At 45.5% G+C, this 16,071-nt stretch overlaps 1 protein-coding gene across 1 annotated transcript; it reads right to left on the bottom strand.

Moving 5' to 3' along the window:
* Positions 1–2,842: 2,842 nt before the first annotated feature.
* On the bottom strand, positions 2,843–15,598 carry C5AR1 (complement C5a receptor 1). Its single transcript, XM_023736258.1, has 2 exons — positions 15,543–15,598; positions 2,843–5,436 (listed from the first exon to the last, which is right to left on the bottom strand). Exons 1-2 carry the CDS (start codon positions 15,543–15,545, stop codon positions 4,384–4,386), a joined length of 1,056 nt encoding a protein of 351 aa, XP_023592026.1. The 5' UTR covers positions 15,546–15,598; the 3' UTR covers positions 2,843–4,383.
* Positions 15,599–16,071: the final 473 nt, after the last annotated feature.

Here is a 16,071-nt window from a genome sequence, read left to right as displayed (position 1 = left end):
GAATCGACTTGACCGCAATGGATTTGGTTTGGGTTGGTTTCCTTTCATTACTCTTTCATTCTCAAAAAAATCATTGATAGGGGTTCACAAATACTAATTATCACAATATTGTAGCGAACACACAAGAAAATTTGACAAAATCAGCGACTGTAAAAACACGGGCAGCAACGCAAACAACAGCGAATGCTTATAGTGTGTGCAGATGAAACCACGTGATCCGAAGCATCGTTGTAACTGGGTAATAATGACAGCTCTGATCAGAGTGCATTAAGAAGGTTCAAAAAGTAAATTAGCATAGAGTTTTAGCCTTGTAGATATATTGATACATGTAAGCTGGGCTTACAAAAAATGTTTTTGTTGTTATAACTAACTACAGGAAATTTTTTTTTTATGAAAATTTTTTTTGCCCTTTAGATGAAGGTTTACCAAACAAACTAGTTTCTCATTAAACAGTTAGTACACATATTGTTTTATGACATTGCTTAACAACCCCATGACATGTCAACACTCTCCCTTCTCGACCTTGGGTTCCCGATTACCAGCTTTCATGTCCCTCCTTGTCTTCTAGTCCTTGCCCCTGGGCTGTTGTGCCCCTTTAATCTCGTTTTGTTTTATGGGCCTGTCTAATCTTTGGCTGAAGGGTGAACCTCAGGAGTGACTTTATTACGGAGCTAAAAGGGTATCTGGGGGCCATACTCTCAGGGTTTCTCTAGTCTCCATCAGGCCAGTGAGTCTGGTCTTTTTTTATGAGTTAGAATTTTGTTCTATGTTTTTCTCCAGCTCACTACAGGAATATTTTTGTAAAAAATAATAAAAATAATAAACACTGCGCAAAAACTTTATACACAGTCATTTTGGAGTCAGCCCCTCTGACAGTGTCACCTGGCTGGTTGGCACCCCTCCCCTCAACCCCTTCAACTCCCCAGTGACACCATTGCTAAGCAGAAATATTTTACTCAATTACAAATAACACAACATATCAATTTTAACTTTAAAAAATTTTCATTATAAGGTCATGCCAGCTAGTTTGATGAAAAACATTCAGAGGATCCCATACTGTAGAGACCAAAGTTTATTCGTGGTTACTAGGGGCGGGAGGGAGGAGGAAAGGGGAAGTCATTGTTTAGGAAGCAGTGGGTGTCTGTGGTGATGGGAAACTTGGCAATGAACACTGGTGATGGTTTCACAACATGATTGATGTAATTTGTCTCACTGCGTCGTATACATGAAAAATGTTGAATTGGCAAATGTTGTATTATATTTATTTTTAAAACAATTTTAAAAAAAGAAAATATAATGTATGATTCAATTTCTAGAGCATTCTTGAAATGACAAAATTATCGAACTGGAGAACAGGTTAGTGGTTGCCAGGGATTAGGTAGGGACAAGGCTGGGGAGGAGGCGACGTGGTGGGTGTGTTATAAAAGGGCATCGCCAAGGATCCTTATGGCGGTGGAATTTCTGGATCTTGACCCTGTCAATGTCAGTACCCTGGTTGTGATGTTGCACTAAGGTTTTACAAGATGTTACCGTTGGGGGAACGGAGTCCCTGGATGGTGCAAATGGTTAAGCACTTGACTACTAATGAAAAGGTTGGCAGTTCGAACCCACCCAGAGGTGCCTCAGAAGAAAGTCCAGGAGAGCTGCTTCTGAAAGGCCACAGCGTTAGAAACCCATGGAGCGCAGTTCTACTCTGCACACATTGGGTTGCCACGTGTTGGAATTGACTAGATGGCAACTGGTTTCTACCATTGGGGGGAACTGGATAAAGAGTACCCAGGATCTCTTTGTATTATTGCTTATGTTAAACTGACTGTGTTGCTGTGGTGGTGGTTAGGTACCCTCCAGTCGATTCTGACTCATAGTGACGGTACCGGACAGAGTAAATCTGTCCCATAGGGTTTCTAGGCTGTAATCTTTATGGGAGCAGATTGCTAGGTCTTTTCTCCCACAGAGCCCACCGGGTGGGTTCAAACCACTGACCTTTCAGCTAGCAGCTAAGCACTTAAGCAACACACCACCAGGGCTCCTAACCTGAATATCAAAACCAAAAAAACCAAACCCATTGTCCTCCAGTCAATTCTGGCTCATAGTAATCCTATAGAACAGAGTAGAACTGCCCATAAGGTTTCCAAAGCCGCAATCTTTACAGAAACAGATCACCAGGTCTTTCTCCCACTGAGCGGCTGGTGGGTTCCAACTGCCAACCTTTCAGTTAGCAGCCAAGCCCTTAACCATTGTGCGTCATGCCCAAAATGGAGTTTCACTTGTGCTGAGCCCCACATCAGCAAACTGAAATCTAAATTTCTATTTCTTATAACTGCCTAACCTTGCAGGAGCAGAAATCCAAGGCAATCAATTGACTCTCCCGGAAACGGAAACCCAAGCTAGCCAATCAGGATTTGCCTGCTCCATTCAACCTAGTTCAAAATTTCCCCTTAATACGAAATAAGGAAAGAAAGTGCCCGCCAGCCAATCAGCAATTTGCCCAGCATAGCTTCCTTGTTTCTGGGTGTCTGCTGTTACAAAAGCCTTGTGCTTTTATCACGCTTCAGAACTCTTGTCTGACTTCCACGCCGGACAGTCCTCGGTTTATGAACTGAAAAGTAAAGCTTATGAGTTTATACACACAATTAATTTTGTGAAAATTTTATTTTTAACACTGACATGAATGTACAATGATCTCAAAATAAAAAGTTTCTAATTAAACAATATTCAAAGAAAATAAATTTACAAAATAAAAAGTAAAATTTCTGTCTTGGGACATCTAGGTCCATGGGCATAACATAGTTTATAAAGGAAATATTTTACATGCCACTTTGGTGAGTAGCATCTGGGGTCTTAAAAGCTTGCGAGTGGCCATCTAAGATACATCTATTGGTCCCATCCCACCAGGAGCAAAGAGAATGAAGAAAACCAAAGACGCAAGAAAAATACTAGCCCAAAGGACTAAAACAAAAGTAAAATTTCCCTGCCACCCAGTTCGGAGGTGACCATTAAATGTATTTCTGCCTGTTACCCTTTCTTCTTCATGCTTTTTCCCATAACCACAGAACCTCGTTTTACTTAATCCTTTTTTTCCTTCAATTAAATAGCATTTTAACTTAATGCTTGTCTTTAAATCAATTAAAAGTTTAAATAGACCTATGTACTTTTTTTTATTTATGCTTATTGACATTGGTTTATTGTTAACAGTGAATGTTTTAATTTTTACAAAACCTATATTTCTGTGGAAAAGAAAGCAATGGAAAGTTAATTATTATAATTTGAATTTCGAATAACTGACATACCCTATATAGTTTAGACCATTCGACCCCCATGGACCAAGTTACTCTGCATCATCTGGAAGCAGCAAACTCAATTTACCAAGTTTTGTTTCTGCTGAATCATGAATAATCTACTTGAAATTCAAATTTACAAACTGTTATCATCGTCAATCACAAGTTTGACACTAAAGTTTAGAGTTTGGGGAAAAGAGTTAAATAGGTCTAGGTACTTTTGCTTGGTCCTAAACGAGAATAACTTCTGGGGTGCCAGTTACATTTTTTTTCTAAACCTCTATAAAATAAACATATAATTATTAAAAAAAAAACTATTTGCTTACAAAACACTGAGTTTCTGTTAAAGGTGATGGAAAAATTTGGAAACGGTTAGTGGTGATGGTCACGCAGCATGATGAATGGAATTGTACATGTAAAAACTGTTTAAGTTGTATTGGCAAATGTTTTGGTCTGTATATTTTTGCCACACTAAAAAAAAATAATGTTTCAATGGTAAATGTTTTGTTATACATGTATTTACCACAATAATAATAATAAAACTAAAGTTCTACAGTATATTATCTGAAATAATAGAATGTACCATTCTAAAGTTTTTATATGCATTACACAATCACATTGATGGATGAAGCTATTCTACATGCATTGGTAAGCCTTGAATGGAAAGAAAAACTGGGCGGCCAAAGTAGTTGGATGGCGTCAAGTCAATTTTCGATGCATAGCAACCCCATATGACAGAGTAGAACTGCCCCATAGGGTTTTCTAGGCTGTAATCTTTACGGGAGCAGATTGCCAGGTCTTTCTCCCATGGAGTCGCTGGGTGGCTTAGAACCACCAACGTTTTGGTTAGTAGCTGAGCGTTTAGCCATTGCACTACCAGGACTCCTTGGGTATCCATAGAAGAATGGGTTAATCTTGGAAGTGAGAAAGAATGAGAAGAGTTAGCCTGAAAGAGGAAGGATGAACCTGAGAAAGGCAGAAGGAATGGAAGAGCATGAACCAAAACAAGACCATCGCCCCAAGGACTGAGTTAAAATGCCTGGGCCGGACAGGGCCGGACAGGAAGATGGCGCACCAAGTAGATGGTGGTCTGGGTGGCCTCCCCTTACACCGCCTCGGTCTTCTCGGTCGTGGTGTCCACTGTGGAGCGTGTGAAGGACTTGCTCTCCCTGCCCACGGAGTCCTCGGTCAACACATTCCGGAGTATGGAGCGCAAAGATTTGCGGTATAGGGTATGGAAGCCCTTCCCAGCAACTACGTAGATGATGGGGTTGATACAGCAGTTGATGTAGGCCAAGGAAATGCACAGGGCGTCCATCCTCTTTACTTTTCTAAAGATTTCAGAGTCACTGTCATGTAAGGCCAGTAACATCCCGGTCACCTGGTAGGGCAGCCAGAAGACAAAGAAGCTGCTGACCACAGCCACCACCACCTTGAGCGTCTTCATGGAGCGCGTGGCCTTTCGGCTCCAGGAGCGCAGCAGGAGGAAGGTGTAACAGACCGAAAGGATGATCAGCGGACACAGGAAGCCCACTATCAGCCGCACGCTGGCCACCATCACCTCCTTATGTTTGTCTCTACTATAATTGAGGCCACATATGAACTTGACTGGGTAATGCTCAACGTTCACCACCCGGTACAGGAAGGAAGGGATCGTCAGTAGCAAGGCTAGGACCCAGGCCACTCCACAGGCCGTCCAGGCCAGACGAGCCCCTCGGAAGTTCTGGCACCAGATGGGATTGAACACCAGCAGAAAGCGGTCTGCGCTGATGGCAGCCAGGAGCAAGATGCTGGCGTACATGTTGAGCAGGATGAGGGAGGGTAGGATGCGGCAGGCAGCATCCCCGAAAGGCCAGTGGCTGTGCAGGATAATGGAGGTAAACAGGATGGGCAGTGCCAGGCAGGAGAGGAGGTCAGCCACCGCCAGGTTGAGAAACCAGATGGCGTTGATGGCCCGCCTGGCCTCGGACCCTGTCACCCAGACAACCAAGGCGTTGCCTGGCACTCCCACCAGGAAAACAAGAGTGAAGATGAAAAGAGCGATCGTATCCAGAGTCTCCATCTTTAGGGGTTTGCGAGGCCCATCCACGGGCTCTTCGGGATACAGGGTCGTGTCATCATAATCATAGTAGTCAGTGATGTTAGTGTTCATTGTGTCCTGGGGGGAATCAGAGAGGCAGGAAGGGTATAAGTCTGGGGACACATGACTTTGGATCCATCATACCACCTCTGTGAGCCCTAGGTGTCTCCCATGAAGTGAGGATGCTGAGGGCTCAGCCACAGCTGCACTGGTCATACCAAAAAAAAAAAAAACTAAACCCATTGCTGTCTTGTCGATTCTGACTCATGGTGACCCTGTTGGTGTCAGAGCAAAACTGCTCCCTAGGGTTTTCTTGCCTATAATCTGTATAAAATCAACTCAATGGCACACAACATCAACAACAATATTTATAGAAGCAGATCATAGGCCCTTTCTTCCATGGCACCACTGGGTAGATTCGAACCACCAATCTTCAGTTAGTAGTCGAGCGCAAACCGCTTGCACCACCCAGGAACCATCCCCATTGCCATCGAGTCAATTCCAACTCATAGCATCCCTATAGGACAGAGAAGAACTGCCCCACAGGGTTTCCAAAGCTGTAAATCTTTACGGAAGCAGACTGTCACATCTTTCTCCCGAGGAGCGGCTGTGGGTTTGAACCTCTGACCTTTAGGTTAGCAGCCGAGCCCTTAACCACTGCACCACCAGGGCTCCTTCCCAGGAACCATACCAGCTATTAAAATATTAAAATGCTTCCATACTGATTGGTAAGAGCTACTTCCCAGACAGCCCTCTGCCATCCTGACCCCTTCCCTGAAGCCCCTGGGTGCCCCATGATCCAGCAGCCAAATGGTTAATGCATAGCCCTACTGCAATGCTGGAAGCCCCCGGGTGGTGCAAACAGTTAACAAGCTTGACTGCTAACTGAAAGGTTAGAGATTTGAGTCCACCCAGAGGCACCTCAGAAGAAAGGCCTGGCAATCTAATTCTGAAAAATCAGCCATTGAGAACCCTATGGAGCGCAGTTCAACTCTGACACACATGGGTCACCATGAGTTGGAACTGGCTCCATGGCAACTGGTAAACCGCAACACTATGGCCACTATTCATTCTGATTGGTCAGTACCCATGACATACTGCTGTTAAATATGTTTAATATCACAACAAACTGAGGTGATGTTCGTACGCAGCCTCCCCACGCCACCACCACCACTATAACCCCCTTTTCCTGCCTTGCACCTGTTGAGGTAGATGGTCAGCTCTATGCTTCATCTGTAAGTGGCTACCCAGGGCGATAAGGAGGCTGGAGCAAGCTTTAAAGGCAGGTCTGTGCCCTAGAGGTGTCAGACATGGCAGAAAAGTCCCCACACAGGCCACGGACTGTTCATACTAAAGCAGAGCCAGTATTTACTGAACACTTACTATGTGCCGAGGGTCCCAGGGTGGCGCAAACGGTTGAGCACTCAGCGGCTAACCAAAAACTTGGCAGTTCGAACTTACCCAGAGGCGCCTGAGAAGAAACACCTGGCAGTCTACTTTTGAAAGGTCACAGCCATGAAAACCCGATGGAGCACAACTCTGCTCTCACACACATGGGGTCGCGTGAATCGAGATCGACACTATGGCAACAGATTTCTTTTTGGTTTGGGTAAAGTGTATATGGGAGTTCTCTGTGCTATTCTTACAACTTTTCTATGTAAGTTTAAAATTATTTCAAAATAGAAAGTGAGGACTTTTGAAATATTTCCATTGGCAAATAACCTCTACCCTGATCCCCCACCCTAGAACCTATCACCCAGCACCCTGGCTGCCCTGCCCTCCACCCTAGGACAACCCCAATTCCCCATGCTTCAGCCACTAAAGAGTTAATGCTAGGCACAGTAAGAGAAGACCCTAGACCCTGGTTAGGGGGGCCCCGTGCCTTGTTGTTGCTGTTGGGTGCCATTGAGTCGGTTTCGACTCATAGCGACCCCACGTCACAGAGTAGAATTGCCCCATAGGGTTTTCTCGGCTACTCTTTACGGGAGCACATAGCCAGGTCTTTCTCCTGTGGACCCGCTGGGTGGGTTCAAACCACCAACCTTAAAAAAAAAACAACCCAACCCATTGCCAACGAGCCAATTTCGACTCATAACAACCCCATGTGACAGAGTAGAACAGCCCCATAGGGTTTCCCAGGCTGTAATCTTCATGGGAGCAGAATGCCACGTGTTTCTCCCGCAGAGCAGCTGGTAGGTTTGAACTGCTGACCTTTCAGTTAGCACTTAAGCACTGTGCCACCAGTGGTTCAAACCAATAAGCAACATCATGATAAACAGAGAAAAAACTGAAGTTGTCAAGGATTTCATTTTACTTGGATCTACAGTCAACGCCCATGGAAGCAGCCGTCAAGAAATCAAACAACATATTGCATTGAGCAAATTTTCTGCAAAAGACCTCTTTAAAGGGTTAAAAAGCAGTTACTTTGAGGACTAAGGTGCACCTGACCCAAGCCATGATATTTGCAATCGCCTCATATGCATGCAAAAGCTGGACAATGAATAAGAAAACCGAAGAAGAATTGATGCCTTTGAATTATGGTGTTGGCAAAGAATATCGAATATACCATGGACTGCCAGAAGAACCAACAAATCTGTCTTGGAAGAAGTACAGCCAGAATGCTCCTTAGAAGCGAGGATGGTGAGACTTCGTGTCTCATACTTTGGACATGTTATCAGGAGGGACCAGTCCCTGAAGAAAGACATCATGCTTGGTAATGTAGAGGGTCATTGAAAAAGAGGAAGACCCTCAAGGAGATGGATGGACACAGTGGCTGCAACAATGGGCTCAAGCATAGCAACAATTACGAGGATGGTGCAGGACTGCGCACTGTTTTGTTCTGTTGTACACGGGGTCACTATGAGTAGGAACTGACTCAATGGCACCTAGTAACAACCAAAACATCAGGACTCCTTCCTACCAATCTTAGCCATTGTTAAATACTTTTGACTGTTCCCCCTTAGATAAGATGCCTGAAGGTAACTTTTGCCTCTGCTGGCTTTGCCCTGACTGCTGGGTGACTCAGGCCCTAAAAGAGGAGCTTCCCCACCTGGCCCTCTCATCAGCTGACGACACTCCTTTCCTGGCATGAGCTCACTCGGTCCTTTGCTCTCGCTGACTTCACAAGCGCAGAAAAAGGTGCTGATGCCAGCACCCTGTGGTTGGCAGGAGCTTCCTGATGCAAATGAGACACAAGGTTTGCGCTACAGCATTTCAACAGAAACCAGACGCAACCAAAGTGTCCAGCAAGAGGGGACTCGCTAAATGAATGATGGTCCACCCAAGGTAGCAGAATACTGTACAGCTATATGGTGGTTAAGTGGTAGAATTCTCACCTTCCATGCGAGAGACCCAGGTTTGATTCCTGGCCAACGCACCTCATGCGCAGCTACCACCCATCTGTCAGTGGAGGCTTGTGTGTTGCTATGATGCTCAACAGGTTGCGACAGAACTTCCAGACTAAGACTAGGAAGAAAGGCCTGGCCATCTGCTTCTGAAAATCAGCCAATGAAAACCCTATGGAGCACAATGGTCTGACTTGCAAGTGATCATGGGGATAGCTCAGGACAGAGCAACGTTTTGTTCTCTTGTTCATGGTGTCGCCATAAGTTTGGGGCTGACTCCATGGCAGCTAACAACATCTAAAAAAAAAAATGAGGAAGTTCTTTATGTGCTGATGTAGAAAGATATCCAAGATCTACTGTGAAGTAGAAAAAGCAAGAGACAGAACAGTGTGTAAAGCATGCTAGTTACAAAAGGAGGAAAACTCTCACTCTCTTTCTACGTGTGTGTGTGTGTATCTGTGTGTGTTTACTTATGTGTGCACAGCCTAGCTCCAGAAGGAGACACAAAAAAACTTGTAAGGATGGTTGCATCTGGGGAGGAGAACCGGGGCATTGGTAGAAAGCTTTTCTTGTATATGCTTTTGTTCTTCTTGAATGCAGAATCATGTGGATGTGTTGCCCATTCAAAAAAATGAATATTGTAAAAGAGAATTTGTGTTTCTATTCTAGGAGCCTAAGAAAGATTCTAGAGTCCTGGGTGGTGCAAACAGTTAATGCACTTGGCTGCTAACGGAAAGATTGGAGGTTCTCTTCACCCGGAGAAGCCTCAGAAGAAAGCCCTGGCCATCTACTTCCGAAAAATCAGCCACTGAAAACCCTATGGAGCACGGTTCCACTCTGACACACGTGCAGTCGCCATGAGTGGAAATCAACTGGACGGCAACTGGTTTTACTGGTTAAGAGTCTAAGAACATTTCTTCATTCAAGAAATATTAACGGGTTCAGGACTGGTTCGTGGCATACCTGGCCCCATCGTCACAGAGGTTAAGATCTACCAAACCAAACCCATTGCCATCAGTCAGTTCCTACTCACGGAGTCCCTGTGTGTTACAGAGTAGAACTGAGCTCCATAGGGCTTTCTTGGCTGGAATCTCTATGGAAACAGATCACCAGGCCTTTCTTCCACAGTGCCGCTGGGTGGGTTCGAACCATCCACCTTTTGGTTAATAGTCAAGGGCAAACCATTTGCACCACCCAGGAACCCTTAAGGTCTACAAGGAGAGATAAACTTATCAACTGTGATGAGAAATGAAAGGTTTCAACAGAGAGCCCAGCCGAGATGGGGTCAGGAGAAGTCTCCTGGAGGAAGAAAAATGCAATAATGGAAATGTTCTAAGTTGTCACCGTCCATTGAGTCTAGAAATGTGGCCCAGGTATCTGAGGGACTGAACTTTTCATTTTATGCCATTTTAATTCAATTTCAATAGCCACATGTGGCTAGTGGCTACCATAAGGGACAGCACAGGCCCCAAGGGTCACCAAGGGATTCCTAAGTGCCAGGCACTGTTCTAAATGCTTCCCCTTGGACATGATGTTGGTTCGCTTGTTGTTGTTGTTAGTTACCATCGAGTCGATTCCTGCTCATGTCAATCCCATGTGTGTCAGAGTGGAACTGCCCCATAGGGCTTTCTTGGCTGTAATCTTAACGGAAGCAGATTGCCAGGCCTTACTTCTGCAGCACCACCGGGTGAGTTGGAACTGCCAACCTTTAGGCTAGTAAAACCATTGCCGTCGAGTCGATTCCAACTCATAGCAATCCTATAGGACAGAGTAGAACTGCCCCATAGGGTTTCCAAGGCTGAAATCTTTACAGAAGCTGACTGCCACATCTTTCTCCTGAAGAGCTACTGGCGGATTTGAACCATCCACATTTCAGTTAGCAGCTGAGTGCTTAACTGTGGTGCCACCAGGGCTCCTTTTTGGGTTAATAGTCGGGAGCAAACCAACAAGGTCCCTGAGTGGCACAGATGGTTTTGGGTTAATAGTCGGGAGCAAACCATCTGTGCCACCCAGGGACCTTGTTGGTTTGCTAATTACCTACGTCACAACCTTGAAGACTGGGTACTATTATTGTTCGTATGATGAATATTTTCCTGTTTAAAAAAAACGCTTGCCTGTTACATGGTTTGCAGAGAAGCCAAGAAGAAGAGATTGGGATTGTCCAGGTGAAGTGAGGGACAGGTGGCTTGGACTAGGGCAGAGACAGTGAGGAGAAGTGACTGGATCTGATAAGAACAGAATGAAGGAGAGGACAAGGTACTTACGATAATGCAATGATAATTGCCAAGCTCCATTCTAAGCACTTTTCATGTATTATCTCATTTAATCCACATAACAACCTTATGAGGTAGGTGCTATGGCAACACCCATTTTACAGATGAAAAAAATGAGGCTACAAAGGGGTTAAAACACCTTTTCAATGGCCCCTGAACATCCTTTTAACTCATACTGAAGTCACTCCTGAGGTTCACCCTTCAGCCAAAGATTAGACAGGCTTATAAAACAAACAGCAATACACATAGTTCAACCATGTATACGGACTAAATGGGCACACCAGCCCAGAGGCAAGGACAAGAAGGCAGGAGGGAACAGGAAAGCTGGACGAATGGAAACCGGGACTCCAAGGTCAAGAGGGGAGAGTGCTGACATGTCACAGGGTTGGCAACCAATGTCACAAAACAATATGTGTATTAATTGTTTAATGAGAGACTAATTTGCTCTGTAAACCTTCACCTAAAGCACAATAAAAGAGAGAGAGACCTTTCTAAGATCTCACAATTAGCAAGTAGCAGAGACAGGAGACCAATTCCAAGAGTTGAACTCCAGAGCCCTGTCATTGAGTGGCTAACAGGCCAAAAAGTATGGAAGGAGGGGTACACATTCCAGGCAGAAGGTGCCAGGGTAAGAGGGCGATGCTATACACCAGAAGAAGAAAGAAGGTGAGATGGCTGGCAGGCAGCCAAGATGAGGTTGGAAAGGTCTGCAGATGCCATATTAAAGAATTTGTATTTTATTTGGGGGCAATAGGGAGCCATAGATGGTCTTTGAGCTGGAGAGGTGCTAGGTTAGATTTTCTATCTATAAAGATCCCCTCTGGCCACTTTGAAGGTGAACTCAGAGACAGGAGAACCAGAGAAGAGACTGGGGTGCAGATCCAGGTCAATGATGTTGGAGACCTGGATGAGGGTAATGGGCAAAAAGAGGGGGAAAAGATGAAGGACTTGAGGGCACAGGGAAGAGACATAACTTGTCCACAATCGTGCAGCTGGTGTATGGGAGGAGCAACTGGTGAACACTTTCCCAGCCTCTTCCCTGCCTGGGCTTCAGTTTCTCCATCTTTCCGATGGGGAAAGTCCTGCCAACTGTTCTCCTATTAAAGTGGAAATAACAGATCCACTTCGGAAAGCTGTCAGAGCCAGGAGACACGTGAAAGGCCAAGTCTGCTTTCTTCTTAAACATCCGCCTTCCCTGTTCCCATATGGACAGGATGTATTTAAACAATCCATCCCCAGAACCACATAAAACCGTTATAGGTTGTTACCTCTGAAAAATGGGATACAAGGATGGGGGCAGGCACTTCAACTCAGATTTATCTTCTTTAATTCACACAACCTTTGTAATTAAAAATCCCTGAGTATTAAAAAGGAGTCCCTGGGACAATACACAATAAAGGGGAAGTCAGCACAATTTGACCAAGGCAAAGTCATAGAAGCTTCCTAGACACATCCAAGCACATTGAGGGACTGAGTTACTGGGGCTGAGGGCCAGGGATCATGGTCTCGGGGGACATCTAGGTCCACTGGTATAACATAGCTTGTAAAGAAAATGTTCAACATCCTACTTTGGTGAGTAGTGTCTGGGGTCTTAAAAGCTTGTGAGTGGCCATCTAAGATGCATCTATTGGTCCCATCCTGTCCAGAGCAAAGGAGAATGAAGAAAACCAAAGACACAAGGAAAATATTAGCCCAAAGGACTAATGGACCACATGAACCACAGCCTCCACCAGCTTGAGCCCAGAAGAACTAGATGGTGCCCAGCTACCACCACCAACCGCTCTGACAGGGATCATAATGGAGGTCCCAGACAGAGTGGGAGAAAAATATAGAAAAAAATCCAAATTCACAAAAAAAGACCAGACTTACTGGTCTGACAGAGACTGGAGGAACCCCTGAAACTATGACCCCCCCCCCGCCCCGGTTATCCTGCTAACTCAGAACTGAAGCTACTCCCAAAGTCTACCTTTCAGCCAAAGATTAGACAGGCCTATGAAACAAACAGGAGGGACCCCTCGTGGCACAGTGGTTAAGAGCTCGGCTGCTAACCAAGAGGTCGGAAGTTCGAATCCACCAGCTGCTCCTTGGAAACCCTGTGGGGCAGTTCTACTCTGTCCTGTAGGATCACTATGAGTCAGAATCAACTCGATGGCAACGGGTTTGTTTTTTCAGGGCATGAAACAAACAATAACACATGTGAGGAATGTGCTTCTTAGTTCAATCAAGTATACATAAAACCAAATGGGTAACATCTGCCCAAAAGCAAAGACAAGAAGGCAGGCAGGGACAGGAACACTGGACAAATGGACACTAGGAACCTGGAGTGTAAAGGGAAAGGGGGAGAGTGCTGATGCATTGCAACTAGTGTCACAAAACAATTTGTGTATACATTTTTGAACGAGAAACTAATTTGCACTGCAAACTTTCACCTAAAGTACAGTAAAATTTTTTAAAATTTGAGGCAGGATGACAGGCTTATTAAAATGTGCAGAAAGCATCTCTGACTCCCTCAGGAAAGCTGTTATTATGAAAAAAAAAAAAAAAAAAAGAAGTCCCTCGGTGGTGCAAACCAGCTCCTAGTTGAAAGGTTTGTGGTTCGCATCCACCCAGAGGCACCTTGGAAGAAAGTCCTGGTGATCTGCTTCTGAAAAATCAGCCGTTGAAAACCCTACGGAGCACAGGTCAGCTCTGACACACAGGGGGTCACCATGAGTCAGAATCAACTTGACAGTAACTAGACTGAACTGGAAGCATTAAAAAACATAAATATATTTAAAATAACAAGTGAAAAAGACAAGCTTACAGGTCCCTTGAGGAGGCAATGAATGAACTGCGTCTCAATTTGGCAAAAGTAGAAAAAGTGTGATAAAACTGTGTAGGTGAGGGCATAGGGAAACAGGCACTCTCAGGCAATGTAGGTGGGAAATATAAATTGATACAATGTTGGCAATCTCTGTTAAAATAAAAATTGCACATACCCTGGATTCAGCATTTACAATTCTGGAAACCCAAAGGGTGGGTACAAAGATGTAAGCACTGGCATATTCATTGCAGTTTTGGTTTTAAAGACCAAATATTAGAAACAACCTAAATCTCCATTAATAGGATCCACCATCAACTGATACCCATGTGTTATGGGTTGAATTGTGTCCCCCAAAAATGTGTGTCAGCTTGACTAGGCTATGATTCCCGGTATTGTGTGGTTGTCTGCTATTTTGTGATCTGATGTGATTTTCCTATATGTTGTAAATCCTACCTCTATGATATTAATGACGCAGGATCAGAGGCAGTTATGTTAATAAGGCAACACTCAATCTACAGGATTAGGTTGTATGTTGTGTCAATCTCTTTTGAGATATAAAAGAGAGAATCGATCAGAGAGGAGTGGGACCTCCTACCACCAAGAATGAAGAACCAGGAGGGAGCGCATCCTTTGGACCTGGGTCCCTGTGCTGAGAAGCTCCTAGACTAGATTGATGACAAGGACCTTTCCCCAGAGCCCAACAGAGAGATACAACCTTCCTCTGGAGCTGGAGACCTGAATTTGGACTTCTAGCCTCCTAGACTGTGAAAGAATAAATTTCTCTTTGTTAAAGCCATGCATTTGTGGTATTTCTGTTATAGCAGCACTAGATGACTAAGACATCATGTTTACCTCGGAAGGAAATGACAAGGGGTCTGAGGCTCTGGGGTGGTCAGGGAGAGTGCATTTTCACTGAATCCCCTTTGGTATTTTAGAATATTTTACAGAAAGGAAGAAAAGAAAAAGAAGAAGAAGCTAATAAGTTGGCCCTATTCTGAAAGTCCTGTTTGCCCAAGTTGGATGTCAAAGGTGGGATGAGGGGGGTGAAGCAACATCAAACCCCTCCCATGTCCATCGAACTTGTTTTCCGTTTCCTCTTTCAGCCAGATGAAGCAATACCTGAGCCTCCAAGTGCTAAACCACGGCCTGCCTGGCTTGGTCCCCAGACCTCAGGACACAGATGTGTAAGAGGGGACCCTCACTTCACCTGGGGACGGCCTCCCTCCGAGACTCACAGGAGCCAAGGAACATCCCGGTTCTGCTGCCAACCACTGTGAAGGACCCATGCCATTTCTGCCCTGGCCTGGGCCTCAGTTTCCACATCTCCACAATTTAGAACATCTGAAATTCCACAAGAGTAACATCGCCGTGCCTCCAAACTGGCTCTCTCCAGCCTCCCAACCTTTGCCCCTTTGGTTCCAGCTACCTGGAACTCCTTTCTGGAATTCTCTTCTTGTGGAATTCTTAGTCATCTTTATAAGACCCAACTTAAGGGTTTGCTCCCCTGGGAAATGTTCTTGGATCTCCAGCCCTGTGGGGTTGCTGTGGCTCCCACAGTCCCTTGATAATCTTAGTTCTTAGCTTCATCTCAGCCCTGGAGTCTGAGATGAGGAACAGGGGAGAAGAAGAGTGATTGAGGAGGGGCAGAGGGAGGCAGGAAAGGGAGAGACAGAGAGAGAATGAAAATGTTGGAGAAAAAAGGGAGTTGAGAAAGGAGGGAACAAAGGTGGAGAGTTCCCGTGTCCATGCCCCGTCTGAACTTACCATATTCGGGTCTCCTGGGCTCTCGGTGGATGGAAGGTTCCTCCTGCACACAGGGCTGTGGTTTTTAAGGCCCCAAGGGAGGGTGCGGAGAGCTGGGGAGGAAATGACCATCTTCCCTTTCTGGGGTTCCGATTGGTCAGTGCACTGGACACTCTGCTGGGCTCCCTTCTTGGGGCACACACTCACTGGGGGACTCTGACCATCTCCTCCCAGTCAGAGAAGGGAGGCCAGGGCTTGGAACACTGAGGAAGCCCCTGGTCTGAGAGAGGAGGAAGCCAGCTGGAAGAGCCCCTCGCCCCCCGACCCAGTCTGGACTCAGCCCCTCTCTGTGCCTTGGTTACCCCATTCGAGAGCACTCTCTTTCCTTTTGCACAGCAGCCCAGGGGTCCAGCTAGCCTAGACTCCCAAAGGGCCCCGGGAAGCAGGGACTGTGCCCCCTGCCTCCAGCCAGGTTGCTCTGAGGTACAGAGAGGTCAAGCAGGTCTGTGGAGGTGGCCCAGGGCTTGGACACATCTGGATGTTAAATCTT

The sequence above is a fragment of the Trichechus manatus genome, unplaced genomic scaffold, assembly GCF_000243295.1.
Source record: "Trichechus manatus latirostris isolate Lorelei unplaced genomic scaffold, TriManLat1.0 scaffold00087, whole genome shotgun sequence".
NCBI lineage: Eukaryota > Metazoa > Chordata > Mammalia > Sirenia > Trichechidae > Trichechus > Trichechus manatus.
This window is presented reverse-complemented; position numbering and strand designations above follow the sequence as displayed.